The sequence below is a fragment of the Bos javanicus genome, chromosome 21 (assembly GCF_032452875.1).
Source record: "Bos javanicus breed banteng chromosome 21, ARS-OSU_banteng_1.0, whole genome shotgun sequence".
NCBI classification, from domain to species: Eukaryota; Metazoa; Chordata; class Mammalia; order Artiodactyla; family Bovidae; genus Bos; species Bos javanicus.
In genome coordinates this window covers 18,682,721-18,703,469 of record NC_083888.1, presented here as the reverse complement: position 1 = coordinate 18,703,469, position 20,749 = coordinate 18,682,721, and the positions used below count along the sequence as shown (strand labels likewise).

Genomic DNA, 20,749 nt, shown 5'->3' with positions numbered 1-20,749 from the left:
TGGTATGAAGCAGCGAAGTGAAGGAGCGAAGCTGACTTTCAGGCCTTTTTAGGGGTTGTTGTTGTTTCATCGCTAAGTCATGTCCAACTCTGTGACCGATGGACTGTAGCCCACCGGCTCCTCTGTGCATGGGATTCCGCAGGCCAGAATACTGGAGTGGGTTGCCATTTCCTCCTCTAGGGGATCTTCCTGACACAAGGATCAAACCTGGGTCTCCTGCACTGTAGACAGATTCTTTACTGTCTGAGCCACCAGGGACCACATACTAAATATTTTAGACTTTGAGGGCCTTTCGGTCTCTGTCACAGCGGCTCAACCCTGGTGCTGTAGTGCAGAAGGGACCTGTGTTTGTTTTCTTTTGCTGGTGTAACAAGTTGCTGTGGACTTGGCTTAAAGACAAAGTGATTTTCTTACACTCTGTGGGTTACAGGTCCCACACGGGTCTCCCTAGGCTAAACTCAAGGTGTTGACAAGGCCGGGTTCCCTTCTGGGGCCTCTAAGGGTGAATCCATTTTACTGCGTCTTTCAGCTGCTCGAGGTCATGTGCATGTCTTGGCTTTTGACCCCCTCCCCCCATTACATCTCTCTGTGCTTTCTTCTGTGTTGCAACCCTCTTGACCTCTCTGCCTCCCTCTTCCACCTTTAAGGACCTCTGTGGTTACTCTGGGGCCACAGGATAATTAAAGGTAATTTCCTCATCGCAATTCATACCGTCAATCACATCTGCAAAGACTTTTTTGCCCTAGAAGCTGATGTATTCACAGATCCCGCGATTGAGGCCGTGGACATCTTGGAAGATATTTATCCCACCTGTACCATAGACATAGTACATGCATGCTTACTCCCTCAGTTATGTCCAGCTTTTTGCACGCCCATGTATTGTAGCCCACCAGTCCTATGGGATTCTCCAGGCAAGAATACTGGAGTGGGTAGTCATTCTCTTCTCCAGGGGATCTTCCCGACCCAGGAATGGAACCTGGTCTCCTGCATTGCAGGTGGGTTCTTTACCATTTGAGCCACCAGAGAGAAGCTACAATGTGCAAATAAATGGACATGGCTGTCTTATAATAAAACTTTATTTACAAAAGCAGAGTGCTGGCCCACAGGCCATAGCTTGCTGACTTTAGCATTCAATGATTAATGAATCTGCATCCAATTCTAATGTGACTTTCCCCGCCATCAAGCAATTCTGGATCACCAGCTGAGGGTCTCACAATTCAACTCAGTTCTGACCTTATTTACCCCGAAATAGCATCAGACTACATAGATTAAGGGTTCAGTCCCACCAGGCCACCCTCCACTACAGATGGTAATCGCAAGTCCAGGTTGTCACCTGGGTTTCTGAGCAATTGGCTAGAAATCAGAGGTTCGATGACCTACTCCTTGCTGCTGCTGCTACTGCTAAGTCGCTTCAGTTGTGTCCGACTCTGTGCGACCCCAGAGATGACAGCCCACCAGGCTCTGCCGTCCCTGGGATTCTCCAGGCAAGAACACTGGAGTGGGTTGCCATTTCCTTCTCCAATGCATGAAAGTGAAAAGTGAAAGGGAAGTCACTCAGTCGTGTCCGACTCTTAGCGACCCCATGGACTACAGCCCACCAGACTTCTCCATCCATGGAATTTTCCAGGCAAGAGTACTGGAGTGGGGTGCCATTGATCAATTTGCTAGTGCGGCTCACAGAACTCAAGAAACTCTTTTACTTTCTAGATCAGTGGTGTATTGCAAAGGACATTAAAGGATACAAGCCAACAGCCAGATGGGGACTTCGCTGGTGGTCTAGTGGCTACGACTTCATGCTTCCAGTGCAAGGGACCTGGGTTCAATCCTTGGTCAGGGAACTAGAGCCCATATACTATAGCTAAGTTCACATGCCTCAACTAATGATCCTGCCTGCCACAACTACGATCTGGTGCAGCCAAATAAATAACTCTATAAAAAAAAATCAACAGCTGGATAAAGAGATATGAAGAACAAAGTCCTAAACAAGGGAACCTCTGTCCCCATGGAGTTTGCAGCTTGACACGGTGACACACAGAAGTATTCTGGTTTCCCAACCCCAAATCCTATCCTCCTGGGGTTTCATGGGGGCCTCATTACATTGCTGGCCATTGGTGATAGATTTCCTCTCCCCTCACTGGAGATCAGCGGTGGGGCTAAAAGTTCCAACCCTCTACTCACAGTTGATTCCCCTGACAACCAGATGCACGTCTTTAGGGGATTTCTAAAGTCACTTCACTCTCTGAAGCAATTTTAGGAACTGAAGACAGGAGACTGAGTCTTATAACAAAAGATGCTCCTGTTTATCTGTCCTTAAGGAAATAACAAGGGTTTCGGGAGCTCTGTGTCAGGAACTGTGGATAAGGACCAAACATACACTTTTATTATGACCATCATTTCTCGAATCAGCAGTCCCTAGTCTTTTTGGCACCAGAGACGGGTTTCATGGAAGACAGTTTTTCCCACAGACCGGAGGTTGAGGCGGATGGTTTCAGGATGATTCAAGCCCATTACACTTATCGTACACTTTGTTTCTATTGTTATTGTTTCAACTCTGCCTCAGATCATTAGGTATTAGATCCTGGAGTTCGGGGACCCCAGCTCTAAGTATATTTTGTGCAGTGACTATTTTTGCCTGACATTTCATGAAGAAGGTTCTGGGATCCAGTAAGTTTGAGAGGGGCTTCCCAGGTGGCTCAGTGGTAGAGAATCCACTTGCCAGTTCAGGACACCTAGGTTCAATCCCTGGGTCAGGAAGATCCCCTGGAGAAGGAAATGGCAACCCACTCCAGTATTCTTGCCTGGAGAATCCCATGGACAGAGGAGCCTGATGGGCCACAGTCCATGGGGTCACCAAGAGTCAGACACGATGCAGCAACCAAACAAGAACAACAACAAATTTGAGAGACTCGATGGGTCAGATCCTTCACTCGGTAAAAGTTCTGAGAAGTTCTGCAGTAAATAAGCCTGCTTAATTTCATTTAGTGCCACTTTTTTCAAGCAGCATGAGATTTTTGGCCTTGTAATACCCATTAGCACACAGAAGACCTCGGCTTCCCAGGAACGTTCTCTGGGAAACCCAGGGTTTAGCTCAGCCCCAGGCCTTGTGGACAAGCTGCCTCCAGTCTCCTGATCTCAGGTCAAGACACCAGTCACGTCACTTGAGATTTGATTAGAGAAAGCATTTTGGCTTCATTAAAGTTCATTAAATGAGCCATCCAGTGTAATTTAGCTGAATAAAAATGGCTCAAATGGCTTTAACCCACACCCCCCTTTTACAGCAATTTAATTGAGGGAAAAGCAAATATATCAACGATGTAGAAAAACACTCCTTGGCCTTCAAGAGGAACACTGGGTGGCAGCATCTGCTTCCTTGTCATGGGGGCTGGATTTTAGGGGGTTGGCTCAGGGGGGGCCCTTCAGGGGTCGGCAGCAGCCCTAGTGATGAGATGACCGGGAGCTTCCTTCCTTCAAGGAGGCTGAGGGCAGCCACCCTCACTTCGCCCCACGGTGGGGAGCAGGCATCTCTGGTGTGGGACTGGTGTGTGCAGAGTCCACGTTCAAGATCATGAAATATAAGCTCCCTGGTTCTGGGAGAAGCTCGCTGGTTCTGCCAGACTCTTCTTTCTCTGTGGTTTGTTCCTTTTAAAGCAAACTCTCTGTAGGGCTAGTGCTGCATCAAGGAATTCTTCTTTCTTGGACTTTTCCTCCACATCCGTCAGCAATTTCAAACGAATCTTGGTGTGGCTTAGCAGCGGGGGGAGTTGACTGTCTTCAAGAAGACCAAAGAGATAGTTCTTTCATGGGAAAAATTCGAAAGGCAGAGACAAATCGCTGAGGGGGTGTGGGGTCTTCAGAAGGAAGAATGGCCTCTTTCATATGCTGCATTCGTGGATGGAAGAAGTCAGAATTACATCATGATGACGTCACCAAGCCACAGCCCCCGCAAGCTTGTGAGAGTGAAGGGGGTGGCCTTTTGTTGTTCTCTGGGTGGCCACGCCTGATGCTTGGAGCTCGTTGTTCAGTCACTCAGTCCTGTCCGACTCTTCGTGACCCCGTAGACTGCAGCACGCCTGGCTTCTCTGTCCTTCACTACCTCCCAGAGTTTGCTCAAACTCATGTCCACTAAGTCGATGATGCCATCCAACTGTCTCATCCTCTGTCACCCTCTTCTCCTCCTGCCCTCAAACTTTCCTAGCATCAGGGTCTTTTCCAATGAGTTGGCTCTTTGCATCAGGTGGCCAAAGTCTTGGAGCTTCGTACGGTTCTTAGAATAATGCTTTCTGTAAGCAGTAGGGTGAATCCTCTAGGAAAAGTCAGTGACTATGGCATTCACAATTGGGATGCCAGCTGGGCACACTCCTGGGTCTCTGTGCTCTCTTGTAACCATCTTTTGCAAGAGGAGACTAGCATATGCCCAGGGCAGGAGCTGACCAAGCGGACAGGCTCCAGATTGCATCTTCGTGGCTGGACCCTGATTGGGAAGCTGGTTTCCTGGGGTGATGAAACATAGGCACAGAGAGGGAGGGACTGAAAATCAAGACTTGGATGCTTTCAAGATCACAGTTGGGCAGCCGACTCTGCTGTCAGGACCTTGGGGGCAAAAGAGGGGCGAGGATAGGTGTGCTTGTCTGCTAGGGCTGCCATAAATGCTGCAGACAGGGTGGCCTTAACAGCAGAAATGGTGACTTCTTCACAGTTCTGGAGGCTGGGAGTCCAAGATTAAGGTGTCAGTAGGGTTCCTCTCTTCTGAGGCCTCTTGCCTCAGCTTGTAGACGCTGACTTTTCCTCCTGGTGTCTTTGTGTCATCTGCCTCCGTGCATGTCTGTGTCCTGATCTCTTCTTATAAGGACACCAACCATATTGGATTAGGGTTCATGGCCTCCTTTAGCCTTAATAATTTTTTGTTTTCAAAGATGAAAAAACAATATTTACTTTAATATCTATTGCCATACATTACATTCCCAAATTTCAAAAAAATAAGGTTGTAGGCAGATGAAATTATGAGAAACCTAGCAAAGTGCAACAATAACATCATATTCAGTGATGAAACACTGGATATTTTTCTTCTAGGTTTAGTAACAAGGAAAATAAGCTGTCTTACTTCTTATACTCAACATCACACTGAAAATCCTAGCTAGTACAATAAGTCAAGAAAAAGGAAAATCAATTGGGTTGGGGGAGGAGCAGCCAGGGTTTAACACAGATTGTGAAAAATGTATCCAATTGGATATGGTCAATGCTTCTGAGGGCTTGGTAGCATAGGGATAGCTAGGCAGCTGTGGCCAACAGTCCATTCCACACTTGAGTCCTAAGACCCAGGCTGCCCCGGGCCAGCCTCTGCTGGTAGGACAGGAGGCACTTCCGAAGTCAGCCGCAGCCTTAATCTGGAAAGTCCACGGAGACTTCCATCTTCAGCATCGCTTCGTGGGTGGGAATTAGCGTCTCCTTCTCAACCTTTTTAGCAAACTGGAGGGTCAGCCCCCAGTTGTCTCAGTGTTTGGGGAACAGAAATATTCACCTGGTTGGCTTCTTTTGACCACAGAGTCCATCTTTTTTATTTTTTTTTAATTGGAGGAACATTGCTTTACCAGTCTGTGTTAGTTTCTGATGTACAACAACATGAATCAGCCACATGTCTGCTAAGTTACTTCAGTTGTGTTCGACTCTCGGCAACCCTATGGACTGTAGCCCACAAGGCTCCTCTGTCCATGGGATTCTCTAAGCAAGGATACTGGAATGGGTTGCCATGCCCTCCTTCAGGGGATCTTCCTGACCCAGGGAGAGAACCCTCGTCTCTTAAGTCTCCTGTACGGGCAGGAGGATTCTTTACCACTAGCGCCACTTGTGAATCAGCCATGAGTTTACAGATATCACCTCCCTCTTGAACCTCCCTCCCACCTTCATCCCACCTCTCCAGGTCATCACAGAGCACTGGGCTGAGCTCCCTGTGTTATACAGCAGCTTCCTACTAGCTGTCTGTTTTACCTATGGTAGTGTATATATGTGGAGAAGGCAATGGCACCCCACTCCAGTACTCTTGCCTGGAAAATCCCATGGACGGAGGAGCCTGGTGGGTTGCAGTCCATGGGGTCGCCAAGAGTCAGACACGACTGAGCGACTTCACTTTCACTTTTCACTTTCATGCATTGGAGAAGGAAATGGCAACCCACTCCAGTGTTCTTGCCTGGAGAATCCCAGGGACGGGGGAGCCTGGTGGGCTGCCGTCTCTGGGGTCGCACAGAGTCGGACATGACTGAAGGGACTTAGTAGCAGTAGCAGTGTATATATGGGGCTTCCCAGGTGGCGCTAATGGTAAAGAACCTGCCTGCCAATGCAGGACACTTGGGTTTGATCCCTGGGTCAGGAGGATCCCCTGGAGAAGGAAATGGCAACCCATTCCAGTATTCTTGCCTGGAGAATTCCATGGACAGAGGAGCCTGGCAGACTGTAGTCCATGGGGTCGCAAAAGAGTTGGGCATGACCGAAGCACTGAGCACAGCGCGATCAGTCCAGTTCAGTCTAATCGCTCAGTCGTGTCCCTTTGTGCCCGCAGTGTGCATATTGTCAATCCCAGTCTCCCAATTAGCCCCCCTTGCCTTCCCTTGCTTGTCCTTCTCTACATTTCAGGGTCCGTGTTGAGTGCTTTTGTTGGATGGTAGGGTTCCCAGGGTAGAGGGTGACATCCTCCCAAATCTTGGGGCTCCATCCTGCTGCAGTTGGGCTCCCCTTTAGGAGGGTCACGGAACTACTTTCCATCCTAAGGTTCCCTCTGTTCACCACGGGGCTAATGCTGGAGGGGCCACCTCAGCCTGTCTCCCGCTCAGGGTCAGATTTGGCCATCTGGCGCCTTGTTTCCAGAGCACCCAGGAGCTGCATCACCGCCGTTCATTACTCTGGGCCCCAGAGTCTGGGCTGTGAGAGGAGCAATAGTGCAGGACAAAATTAATGGCTTTGTTTGGTAGTCTCAGATGAGGCATACGGGGCAAGGTCATGGGGCTTGATTTTGGGAAAGGGTTTGATGCATCATCTCGTAAAATCTTGCTCACCAAATTAATTCCAGCGGTCAGGTGACTTGGAAACTGGCCACGGACTCGAGCAAAAGTCAGAGACGGGTGATAATGGATCTGTGGGGGAGGAGGCTCGGGGCTGCTATGCAGCTCAGAGGCAGGATGGTTCTTAATTAAACCTTTGTCTGATGAGTGGGGTAACTGGCCCATCAATAACTGATGACAGGTGAATACAGGCAAGGCATCAGCTAGAAAGAAAAGCAGGGGCAGTGGGCGGTAAGCGGGTGGTAAGTCAGTTAAAACTCTTTACCTCATCTTTCTGATCTGCCCAGCACCGTGAGCGCTTGTAGATGCCTCCGAGGGCAGGATGGCCGGAGGCGTGCCCTGCTTGCCTTGTTGGGGGTGAATATGCTTGCCTTTACTGTGCTCTGTGTGTGCGTTTGCCTCTGGGCTGGATGCTTCTGTTGTGCGTCTCTGGCAGGCCGCGGTGTGCGGTTGTCCAGCTTGTGTATACGCTCTCCTCCCGGGACTTGTGCAGCACAGCGTTGCTCTCTCTGGGGACAGGCACTGTGCTGTGTGTATGTGGACCTGGGCATTTACATGTCTGTGTGTTGGTTGCAAATGTTCCTAGGTATGTTGTTTTGTTGCCTGTTGCTGGAGTCTTTACGTTAAGACTGCTCAGAGCTGTTCAACTTTGATTGGCAGACTCTGAGCCTCAGTTTCCTTATCTATTGCATGGAGATCATAGCAATACCCACCTTGTACAGTTGCTGTAAATATTAAATGAAATCGAGAAAGCAAAAGTGGGTAAATGAGTTGTTATCATTGTTATTTTGTTGCTAAGTTGTGTCTAATTCTTCTGCAACCCCGTGGACTATAGCCTGCCAGGCTCCTCTGTCCATGGGGTTTTCCAGGCAAGAATACTGGAGTGGGTTGGCATTTCCTTCTCTGGGATCTTCCCAACGTGGGGATAAAACCCAGTCTCCTGCATTGGCAGGCGGGTTCTTTACCACTGAGCCAGTGGGGAAGCCCCAAGTAGCGGAGTAGCTGGTACTGAGTAAACCCTTAGTGAATGCAGATTTTGGTCTTGGAGATGATGTGGGGAGGCAGGAGGAGGTGAGAGAAGAAGAGGATCTGGACCCCCGAAGGTGAAGGTGGTTTGTGGACCATGGAGGAGGAGGAAGGGAAGAGGGCAGTCATGGACAAAGCCCTTGAGTCCTGCCATGGCCGCTCCATCTGGCCAAAGAACTGAAGGAATGCAAGGGGCTCTTTCTCCCCCAGTTGGGGCTTGGTGGGTGGGGGAGGCCTGGGGTGGGGAGCTACAGAGGGGACACCCCTGGGAGAGCGGGATCCCCCCTCCCCTGTATCCGGTCTCCCCTGCCCCTCCCCCTCAACTTGTAATAAGGAGATAATGCAATTTCTTATTCTTTATTTGCCCAGAATGCCTGTTATTTTCTTTCTTTCAGAATCCAATTTTCTCTTGACATTTCTGCCTAATGTAGCAAAACTTGACCTTTGTGAAAGGACATTGCTGGCAGCCTGCTCCCTGCCTCGGGCCCCCCAAGAACTCCAGGCTGCTCTTCCCTCAGAGACGGGCGAGGGTCCCCATTTTACCTGGACCGCTCCTGGGTCCGCGCCTCCTCCTTCCTGTGGGGGCAGGGGCAGGGCATGTTTCCCAGGGCGCGGTGAACCTGGGGTTCCCGGCTGCTGCCTCTTATGGCAGCCGCTGCTCAGCTTTAGAACCAGGAACTCTGTTCCAGGCTGTACTGGAGTCGGGCAGAGAGCTCAAGGCCCCAGGGCCTTTTCTAACTTCTGCTGCCTCTGGTGCTGTTATGTGTAAACCAGCAACAAGGTTCTGATGCATAAACTCACCTTTATGGAAACATCAGAGCAGCTGATGGTAATGGAGATACCTAGGGTGGTACCCAATCCTGTTATTCTTGACCCCGAGCTTCAGCTCAGGTCCACTCCCGGGTGTAAGGTCACGACTCTAACGGGCATACATGTCTGATCGCCTGCTCCTCCCTTCTGAGCAGGAGATGCTCTGCTGGGAGCTGGGCGCCTGGGTGTCCTCATGGTCGTCATGCAGTTCTTCCAGCCACCTTCCCTTCCAATTCAGTGGGGGAATGAGGCGGTTTGTAGGAGAAAGATATGCCGTTGGTAGGGGTTTTGTGAAGCTGAGCATGCAGGTGGGTTAAGGTTTATGGGCTTTTTTTTTAAATTGTGGTACTGTATTGGGGCACTATTACAACAGCTAAGGCATGGAAGCAACCTAAGTATTCAATGGCAGATGAATGGATAAAGATGTGCTACATGATGGAGTATTACTCAGTCATTAAAAGGAGGTTTATAGGCTTTTGGTTTATAGGCTATAGGGTTAGGCTGTGTTGGCATTCACACCAGCGTTCCACAGCCCTGCAGAGAGGAAGTTAGTGACAGCGAGGGGATATGAGGGGCCCTTCTAAAGAGGGCCAAGGAGAGAGTGCTGGGAGTTGGGGAGAGAGTGTGACAGTAAGTTTGGGGTACACCTCCTTGGAGACCTTCCCTTTGTCCCCAGTCCCTTGCACCCCAAGAATGGGGTCTTCCTCCCCCACACAGTCATGGGCTGCCCCCAAATAGTGCTAGTTGCTCAGTCATGTCTGACTCTTTGTGACCCCATGGATTGTAGCCCACCAGTCTCCTCTGCCTTCTCCAGGCAAGAATACTGGAGTGGGTTGCCATTTCCTTCTCTGGGGGATATTCCTGAGCCAGGGATCCAACCCAGGTCTCCTGCATTGCAGGCAGATTCTTTACTGTCTGAGCCACCAGGGAAGCCCATGTCACCAAGATAGAGCTGCCTCAAATGCAAAGGGGAAGCCCTGTCCTGCAGCTTGTCCTTGGCTTTGAACATCTGCTCCTCCGATGAGCCATGATTACCCTCTGTGACCTCACCCAGGATGAGCTTCTCCAATGGGCTCCAGGCCCACACATCCAGCAGGCTGTCTTATGTCTCTCTGTGGACATCAAACAGGCATCTCAAGCTTAGTGTCTGCAAGGGGGAAGGTCTTGATCTCCATGCCATTCTCCAGTGGGGACCCTTCTGCAGCCTTGGGCTCATTAAATGACAGCACCACTCTCCTGGGCATTCAAGTCTCCCTCTGTGGCCTGATCCAACCCCACAGGAATTCTGGCAGCTCTCCCTCACCACCTAGCTTGAATTCATCAGCTTAATCATCTCTGTGCTCTCTTCTTGCCTGGAATATGGCAGCATCTCCTAATTGCTTTGATGGCTTCCAGTCTTGGGTTCCTGTTTTTAAAGATGCTGGTTAGGTTACGCCACGTCCCTACTTAACACCGTTCGGAGCTCTCCCATTGTTCCTTAAAGTAAAATCCAGACGCCTTACTTTGGCCCAAAAGGTGGGTGTGGCATGGCCCCTTCTGGGTGCTTACTCTACGTTTAGTTTTAAAATCTTTTGACCAAATGGCATGGGGATCTTAGTTCCCTGACCAGGGATCAAACCAGCAACCCCTGCCTTGGAAGTGCAGCGTTTTAACCACTGGACTGCCGGGGAAGTCTCCCTCCTGTTTATCCTAGACCACACTTCCCCTACTTGCTTTCTCACTGGCCTCCTTTCTGGCTCCCTTATCCCTCTCAGGGCTTCACACCTGATGCTCCCACTGCCTGGAACACACCTTCCCTGGCCCTCAGCTTAGCTTCACTCCTCTTGTCTCAGCTCCAGTGTCCCCTCTCAGAGGGCATTTATGGAAGCCTTTGACTTGTGGAATGTTCAGAATGCTTGTTTATGGCGATTATTTCATAGATATATATTATCTTAAACTCATCAATACATATACATTAAATATGGACAAAATTTTTTGGAAAGTCAACTATACCTTAATAGTAAAATAAAAAAGGAGGGATGAATTAGAAGTTTTAGGCTAGCAGATACAAGCTGCTGTATATAAAATGGATAAGCAGTAAGGCCTTACACACTTCTAACATAGCCCCGACTCTCTGCCCCGTTACTTTCTTGCCCGACTTTGCTTAGACCCTTTATTCTACTCATCACAAACTGCAATTCTCTTGCTTATTCATTTGTAACTTGAACATATGTTCCCAAGAGACCTTATCTACTGTCCACCCCCTCGTTCCTTAGTGGAGCCTATATTTGGCTGTGAACAAATATTTGGTATAGAAGTCCTCTAAATATAGGTGCACTTGTAAGTCTACGCGTATGTGTGTGAACAGGAGCCTGTGCTTGCCTTTGTTACTGACGTGTTTGATAGACATAAATATGCACGTGCTTGTGTGTGTGGATAGGTATTTACCTAAGTGCAGTCTTTACTGCTCTCCTTTCTCATCACTAGATGAATCCCCACAGTTCCTGGGGTGCCACTTGGACTCCAACGTCTCCAGCTGCTGCCTTGAAGGACTGTTATCACATCGAAAGTTGTTTGTTGAGCCTGGCAAAGTAATAACCGTGGGTGTGTTTCTTCTTTTATTCAGAAGACTAATGACTGCTCCTTTCCCTGTACATCCTAATGAGAACAATTAAATAGCCATTAGGAGGAGAACAGAAGTGTGAACAAAAAGGCTGATGTCTTGATCATCGATGGGCAGGGTAGCTGAGGGAGGGACTGGCTTGAAGGAATTATAGGTGTGGAGTTTTTTTTTGACTTGTGTGAATGTTAAGAATGTTTGTTGGTAACAGGGCACAATAGCCTCACTTATGAAGGGTGAAGAAGTCCCAGGTATCTACAGTACAGGGTGGGGCATATACAATATACAATAACAATACAGTATTGTACACTTACAATTTTGGGAAAAGGGTACATGTTCTATTAAATATTATTATAAAAAAAGGAGGGAAGAAACTTTTAGAGGCGCCAGTTAAGTTTATGGCACTGTTTATGGTGATCATTTATTTATATATATTATTTTAAACTCATTAAGACATATAAATATGTACAGATCTTTTGGCAAGTCAACTATGCCTCAGTAATGAAAAATGGGAGGTGGGATAAATTAAGAGTTTGGGATTAGCAGCTACAAACTACTGTATGTAAAATGGATAAGCAATAGGTCCTACTGTGTAGCACAGGGAATTATATTCAGTTACCTATATAAACCATAATGGAAAATACTGTGAAAAATAATGTACTTTTGTGTAACAATCACTTCACTGTACAGCAGAAATTAACTCAACATTGTAAATCAACCGTACTTCATTTGAAAAAAATACTTGCTGGTTTGTACACACTCTACCCTGAGGGTTCCCTGTCCTCCTGAAAGAGGGTGGGCTTAAAAAGGTGAAATTTTATTGTGGTGAGAGGACAGCAGAGAATGACCAAGAAAATTTTATTAATTTATTTATTCCATTCGATTTGTAAAGTCTTTTCTTCCCAGCGTCCTCTCAAGACATGATCTTTAGCCTTGACTACTAGCAGATGTGCTGTTAGCCGAATGGAACGAAGGAGAAGCACAGCTGAGCCAGGCTCCCATGAAATGACCATGCTTACTACACAGAGCGAGACTTATTCCAGATTGTCCTTTAATTTTCTTTATTTGTCCGTCTTACAGAAACCTGTCAAGTAACCGGCTCACCACACTCTCATGGCAGCTCTTCCAGACGCTGAGTCTTCGGGAATTGTAAGTTCAGTTTTGAAAACTGTCCAAATTGGTGGAGTGGTGGTCAGAGGTCGGGTGAAGCCACTGGAGGCCGGGCATACAACCGAAGGGGTTTTTGGGGTGGATGACCTGGGTGTACCATGTTCAGTGAGAGGGAGTCACCTCATCCCTTGATTTCTGATACTCTTTCTGGGCATAGTACATTTCAGAAAATAGGAATTTCATCTCTTAGCAGGATGTAGTTTTGTGACTTGTTAGTAATTAGTTAATAACAGTATTGAATTTATAATAATAAAGAGAGTTAGTTTATAATAAATAACATTTGTAATATGTAAGTAGATTATTAGGTGTGCTTTCATTTACATGACCTCTGACTTATCATCACTACTGTCAATCAAAGTAGGTATTATTATGCTTCCCATAAAAATGGTATCTCCACCCTTTAAGGTGAGGGTTTTTTAGCTCCAGAAAGGCATGTGAGACACAGCCAAGATCACCTTGCTAGGGACTGGCAGAACCAGGACTTGAACATAAGCCTTTAGTTTCAGATTGCATGGCTTTTCCACTTCTCATGATCTTCTGTCAGCCTATTTGGCTTGAGTATGGGCATCTTGAAGGGACAAAGCCCATATATTTATTCAATCTGCCTGTGGACCTAAGCTTAGCCTTGATGCATTCTGAGCCTGATCAGTGTGCTCCTACCCCAGCTAGCCATTTTCCACAAACACATATTGGATGGATGAGTGAAAAACCTGGGACCACTGCTGGAAAAAATAACTCATGTTGTCGTGTGAGTCATCAGGGTCAGCTCTGTGCACGAAGGACGGCATATTATGTTGAGAGAACAAATCAAGGAATAAACTGCAAAGGAATTGAGACATGGATGGAATTAGGGACTCAGTGTTCCAGAGACACTGCTCACGTGTCTTCTCTTTTACTTGGTGACTTCGATCCAAATTCACTGAATGCAGATTGCTTTCCTATCCTTTACCAAGAGGCAATGAATGACCTTGGATCCCTGCCCAAGCTGTTGGCCTTTCAACTTTTTCTCCTTCCAACTGGTTAAGACCTGAGTTCAAGGAAGAGTCATAACCTTTTCTGACCCAGTTTGTCAGGAGGAAGAATATGTACATTGCCATGACAGTCCTGTATGTACCCTACTCATCCTCATGGAGTAGGTGCCTACATGATGCTGAAAGAGGCCATTCCAGGGATGGGAAGGGCAGAGAGGGTCTCTTTGACAGTGTTGGAGGGTTTAGGATCAAACCGCTTTCCTACCTTAGGACTTTGCCCTTCCCACTAGCCTTCTCCTCTGCCACAAGCATAATAGCTGTAGTGATAAGAGTTCATATATGGCTACCATATATCAGGTCATATATGGCTACCATCAGATGTACATCAATAAAAACTTCTGATCTTGAAAAAAGGTAAATATATACTCATGTGCATTCATGCTAAGTTGATTCAGTTGTGTCTGACTCTTTGCTACCCTATGGACTGTAGCCCACCAGGCTCCTCTGTCCATGGGATTCTCCAGGTGGGAAAAATGGGGTGGGTTGCTATGCCCTCCTTCAGGGGATCTTCCAAATCCAGGGATTGGACCGGCGTCTCCTGTGTCTTCTGCATTGGTAGGTTCTTTACCACTAGCGCCGCCTGGGAAGCCCAAATATATACTCGTTAGTTTATAAAACACAGAGAAACTGGACAATGTCACAGAGATATCTCAGCGTCAGGTTGGTCCACCTGATGCACTTGTGTTCATTCCCATCTTTGTAGGTAGACAAGATGTTAAAGGTAAACGAACCTGACTGCTTTGATCACCACTAATGCTGACTTCTGAGATCTTAGTTTGTTGCAGGCACTGTGCCAAGCAATCTATTGAGTTAAGTATGTTATTTAATCCTTATAACAATTCTATCAGGTCAGAATGACTACTATCACTTCACCTTTGGGGACCCTGGGGGTACTTAGCAAGGCCAAGTATCTTGGTTAAGGTCACCTGTTAGTTGAATGGCAGCATATGGACTCAAGATCTTGACTATTATGCTCAGCCATCTCCCAACTTTTTCAGTCTTTTTTCAATCCAGGTGTGTTAGTCACTTAATCATGTCTGACTCTTTGTGACCCACCAGGCTCCTCTGTCCATGGGATTCTCCAGGCAAGAAAACTGGAGTGGATAGCCGTTCTCTTCTCCAGGGGATCTTCCCGACCCAGGGATTGAACCCAGGTCTCTCCCATTGCAGGCAGATTCTTAACCATCAAAGCCACCAGGAAAACCCTTCCAATCCAAGGATGGATCCATTCTATGATAATTTTCAAACAAATGTGTGATTGCAGTTTTTCCTTACCTTGCTTTAAAACTGACCAGGGGCCCTGCCCTAAAGAATCTAGTTGGGGGCTCTCTTTCTTGAGAGTCTTTCATTTAGTTCTCCCAAGAACCCAGCCCTTTCACCTCTGGGAGTCTAGGGACAGCATCTCTCCAGGGGACTTCTTGGGCTGCCCTTGTTGGAATTATCGAGACAGCGTTCAGTGCTCCTTCTAAAAGTCACTGGCTGCTAAATCAATGGTGTGCTGCCCCCGTGACCTGTTTCTTGGAGTTTTAGAAACAGTTGTTCCATGGATATATATTTAAAGAAAATGTCAGATTTCTCCCAGAGGCTCATGGGACTCTGCATTCATCTTTGCCCGGGATCAATACACCAGTGAGCTGGCTGTGACCTATGGTGGAATGAAGACGTTCCCTCCAGGCCGAATCACTGTGGGAGAAGCACCATGTCCACGGAGTATTTTATTTCTGTCATATTGTTAAATAAGAAAAGAATTATATTGGAAAATAAAGAAACCCCTCTCTGAGGGAGCAGTCGCCTGATAGGGGTCTTTTTTTTTTTTTTTGAGGAAGAATTGAATGTTGAGAGTGGAAAATTTATCTCTTGGCTGGAGGGGCCGCATGTTGGCTCTTAGCTGTGGCTGTGATTAAAATCCAAACAATCCCAGTTCCTGGCAAATGGAAGAGGGGGTCGTATTTTCTTGTCTGACTTCCTGATTAGTCCACATGGCGCCATCTGCCACAAGCCATGTAGACTGCCAGGGTCTGCCCAATGGAGCCTGCGGGCTGGGGTGTGGGGAAGGATTGGGTAGTTCCAGGAAGAAAGACTGTTGGTCCTAGAGGAGATGGCTCTGTGAACTGGGGCAGCCAGATCATCGCAAGGGTAGAGGTGTGAGGCTTCCAGCGACCTTCTGCAGGAACAGAAGGCTTGAACTGTGGCTTTTGACAGCTTCTTAGCACATTTTATTCCTTTGTGGGGGATCTCTGCCTGCCCCAACCAGCCCCTCCTCTGATCCTTGATAGAAGAATGAATGCTGTTGGGATTCCCCATCAGAAGGCTGAGTGTGTATGACTTTTCCAGTAGCAGAGAAGGAGAAAGAAGAGATGTATACTGAGTCCCTAATGTATACAAGGACTTCCCCTATGGCTCAGCAGTAAAGAATCCGCCTGCCAATGCAGGAGGCGCTGAGATGTGGTTCAGTCCCTGGGTTGGGAAGATCCCCTGGAGGAGGAAATGGCAACTCACTCCGGTATTATTACCTAGGAAATCCCATGGACAGAGGAGTCTGGCGGTCTACAGTCCATGGGGTCACAAAGACACGGACACGAATGAGCGACTAAACAACAGCAGCAATGTCTAAGAGGTCCACTCTCATCTCAGGGAACAATCCCACAGCGGGGTGGGGATGTCCTTATTCTCCAGTTTGACAGATGAGGGGTGGAGCCCTGGCCAAGTGAAAGAACTGATCCAACATCACATGGCAAGTAACGGGAATTAGTACTGTGATTATTAGCATTGCTACCACCCAGGTCTGCTCTTTTCAAAGACCAGCTCTTTTCTGACCCAACTGAGCCCCACAGCCCACATGCTTCGCATCACCTTCCAGAAGCCACTCTCAACATGGCAGCTCCCCTTGGAATCAATGGGGGAAAAACAATGGAATCCAAAGGGAAAAAAAAATCCAAACAAGTTAGCATCTCAGGGCCCTCGCCATGTGCCAGACACTTCTTTCACTCATTTCTCATTTACTCCTGTGCGATGAAGGGTATGGTCTTGGCTGAGCACCTGGCCCACTGCTTCTCACTGGTCCGGTCTGTTTTTTTCTTACTGATAAAAACTGGAAGCATCTTTCAAGACTTCATCAGAGTAGCCGGCAGTCTTCCAATAGCACGGGTTTAGAGAAATTTGAGTTGGCGTTGCACAGTGCTCTCTGAAGTCTCTGGTTTGGGTAAGATGGTGTCTTCCCATTACCAAGAAGATGGGAATGGTCTGACGAGAAAGCCAAGCAAGAATCAAAGAGATTGCCTCCAAGATAAAGAATGAATTTGAAAGAAAAGAAGCTTGGATTCTGAATCCCATGATACAATTTAGGCAAAGGCGAGAGGCATCAGAGGATATAAACTCACAGTGCAGAAACCCTTCAGAAATACCCTAAGGACCATTAGTGTATCTCCAACAGGCTTCTCTTAATACCCTGCACGCACAGAGCAGACATGATTAAAATAGATTGGAATATTTCATTTTCTTAAAGCAAAGTGATAATTACATCTGGTATAATCTGCAGATTTCATCGACTTGGTAAAATATTAACTTGGTTTCGGGGATGGCTTTGTGCTAATCCTGGCACTTTCCTTCTCCCAGTCCTGGCACTGACTGCTTGCCACGGCTCTTCAAGTCACTAAACAAGCTGGTTAAGGGGTTCCCTGGTTGCTCCGTGGTTAAGAATCTGCCTGCCAGTGCAGGAGACTTGGGTTCCATCCTTGGTCCAGGAAGATCCCACATGCCTTGGAGCAACTAAGCCCGTGTGCCACAACTACTGAGCCTGTGAGCCGCAGCCACTGAAGCCTCAGCACCTAGAGTCCCTGCTCCACCACAAGAGAAGCCACCACAATGAGAAGCCCGCGCACAGCAACTAGAGAGTAGCCCCCACTCACCGCAACTAGAGAAAAACCTGTGCAGCAGGGAAGACCGGCACAGCCTAAATAAGCAAATAAGCTTCCCAGGTGACTCAGTGGTAGAGAGTCCGCCTGCAATGCAGGAGACCTGGGTTCAGTCCTTGGGTCGGGAAGATCCCCTGGAAAAGGAAATGGTAACCCACTCAGATATTCTTGCCTGGGAAATCCCATGGACAGAGGAGCCTGGTGGGCTACAGTCCATGAGGTCTCAAAAGAATTAGACATGACTTAGTGACTAAACAAGGAGAAGGCAATGGCACCCCACTCCAGTACTCTTGCCTGGAAAATCCCATGGATGGAGAAGCCTGGTAGGCTGCAGTCCATGGGGTCACTAAGAGTCGGACACGACTGAGCGACTTCACTTTCTCTTTTCACTTTCATGCATTGGAGAAGGAAATTGCAACCCACTCCGGTGTTCTTGCCTGGAGAATCCCAGGGACGGGGGAGCCTGGTGGGCTGCCGTCTGTGGGGTCACACAGAGTCGGACACGGCTGAAGTGACTTAGCATAGCATAGTGACTAAAAAACCAACAACAGCAAAATAAGTAAATAAACAATCAGACTAATAATACTGTTATTATGATAATAACCTGACCTCTTTATTGCCCCTATAACTTCAGAAAGCATATTAACATAGATCATCACTAATTCTCACAATAACTGTGAGGATGGAAGATTGAACCCCTTTATAGAAGTAAAAACAGAGCCTTGCAGAATGAAGTTACTTGCTGTCTTCATATCCTAGGGCTGCCTTAACCTATTTCCACAAATTTGGTGGCTTTGAACAGTAGAAAATGATCCTCTCCCTGTTCTGGAGCCCAGAAGTCCAAACTCAGAGTGGCAGCAGGATACACACACTGCAGAGGCTTGAGGGAGAGCCCGTCCTTGCCTTTTCCAGGGCCTAGTGGCCTCCGGGGGTCCTCGGCTTGTGGTAGCACCATTCCAGTCTCTGCCTCCATCTTCACGTGGCCATCTTCCCCACCTGTCTTTCATCTTCCCCTCCTTTCTCTTTCTCTCTCTCTTCGGCTGCACAGCATGGCTTGTGAAACTTCCCTGAGCAGAGATTGAACTCCAGGCTCCCTGCAGTGACCACTGGGGAAGTCCTTTCCCTCCTTCCTCTTCCATGGATACCGGTCATTGGGTTTACAGCCCACTGTATTCCAGCATGATCTCATTCATGATTTAACTTGATTATATCGGCAAAGACTCTGTTTCCAAGAAGGTCACATTCACAACTACTGGGACTCAAGGCTTTGGTAGAGGAGGAGACACTCTTCAGTCTCCTATGGCCCCCCCAATGTGACACGGCTGGCTCAACTCAGATCTTCGGGTACTTTTTTAATGATTGGGATGCTGGCATCTTCAGATGCCCTTTGGGTATATTTTCTTCTGTGACAACAGATTTGGGTCTCTTCCCCATTTTCCACTACCTGACACCAGGATTGCCACCCGCAGCACCGATACTGTGGAGGGGAGAAGAAAACCAGAGTGACGCCTGGCGGGGAATCAGTGTTTTCTAAACACCCAGTCTTGGCGTTGGCTGTTCAGCCAAGTGTCTGTGTGCACAGACTCAGATGAGGCTGAGTTAATCTGCAGAAAGCCCCAGGGGCCCTGCAATTAGGCCCCGGGCCATCTTGGGGCAAGGGCTGGGTGTTGGTAATCTGTGCTCTGAAGCAGCTGCTGCTGTATTATTCATGGGGCTGCCTGCATTATTGATGGAGCCCGGGAAGGCTGGCTTTAGGCTCCAGGAGTCTGTCCCTGAAGCCCTGGCTGAAGGCTCCACTGCTCCAGGCCGGACTGGATGGGAGAGCGGACAGCTTCATTTAGACCCAGGACTTGCCCTTCTTTGCTTCTGGTCCATTTCACGGATTTTTTGTTTTTTTAAAAAATAATTTTATTAATTAATTTATTTGGGGCCTGTGCTGGGTCTTCCTTACTGCGCGTGCTCTTCTCCAGTTGTGGCGAGTGAGGCCTGCTCTCTACTTTCGGTGCATGGGCTTCTCACTGCGGTGGCTTCTCTTGTTCCAGATCACAGGATCTAAGGCACTCAAGCTTCAGTAGTTGCAGTTTCTGGCCCCAAGAGCACAGGCTGAATAGTTGGTGACGCATGGGCTTAGTTGTTCCACTGCGTGTAGGATCCTCCCAGATCAGGGGTCGAATCCGTGTCTCCTGCATTGGCAGACGGATTCTTTACCCATGAGCCAGCAGGAAAGGCCCCACTGCGCTATTTAACTCCCTCATCAGGTTATGAAGACGACAGGGGATTTGCTCAGTGAGATGCTTGGTGCACTACTGTTCTGAGTCTCAACATGCTCTCTGCTGTGTGTATGTCACGCTGTCCAGGAGGAGGGTCCAGAGGGATCGGGGGAGAACTCAGGGCTCTTCTACAATTTTCAGGAGACTCTGGGTGGGAGGAAAGGAACATGTCTTGTAGTGCTTGCCTTCTGGAGGAGAAAGAGGGAAGGAAATAAACAAGCCATTAGCGTGCCCATGCCTGGCGGGGTCTTAGCCATGCCCCACATGTCTCACCAGCTCCTCCTTCCAGCCTCAGGGTGCTGAGGCATCAGCCTCCGTTCTGGGGCACACTCCTAAGATGTGGGGAAACACAGGAGTGCAGGGCTCAGACCAGAGGCAGAACTGAATAAAGCACATGTGACCTGAAGCAGCCCGGCCAAGCCTCTCACTTGTCTAGTATTTTCCACCCAGGTGGGTAATTTGTATTTTTACAGCTACTTAATAATGAATGACCACATCTTGTCAAGTAAGCAACTGGGAAAAATCAGGCTGACCTGGTTCAGTTTGCATATATTCCAGCATCTGGACCCTCAATATCCTTCCAACGGGGCTGGGGCTGACGGGCCTCTCCTCTCAGCCCCTGCAGTGTGAATCCCAACCAGTTCTCCACTTCCTTTCCCCCAAGGCAGGCTGAGCAGTTTCTTCCCTCCAGAAAAAACCTCTCTGGTTTTCTCCTGTCTACATTTTCTCTGTTCTCTTTCTCATTTCTCAGCCACTGCACATGCATCTATCTTAATCCCAGGGCAAACCCCTCCGAGGGTCCTTAATTTCATCCCTCACTTTCCTGCCCTAGGACCTTTCCTTCCCCTCCCCACCCCCCGGCCCTACCCCCACCCCA

General features: G+C 48.1%; 1 protein-coding gene across 13 annotated transcripts in view; it reads left to right on the top strand.

Annotated features, from left to right (window-relative positions):
- NTRK3 (neurotrophic receptor tyrosine kinase 3) overlaps window positions 1-20,749 on the top strand; it is a 421,771-nt gene that overhangs the window by 110,093 nt on the left and 290,929 nt on the right. For 12 of the 13 annotated variants that reach the window (XM_061394344.1, XM_061394343.1, XM_061394345.1 and 9 more), the window contains one exon: window positions 12,568-12,636. In XM_061394344.1, the coding sequence (XP_061250328.1) occupies window positions 12,568-12,636 (69 nt within the window). Of the gene's footprint in view, window positions 1-11,359; window positions 11,472-12,567; window positions 12,637-20,749 lie in introns of those variants that run through there. The other variant, XM_061394351.1, reaches the window with a different exon arrangement.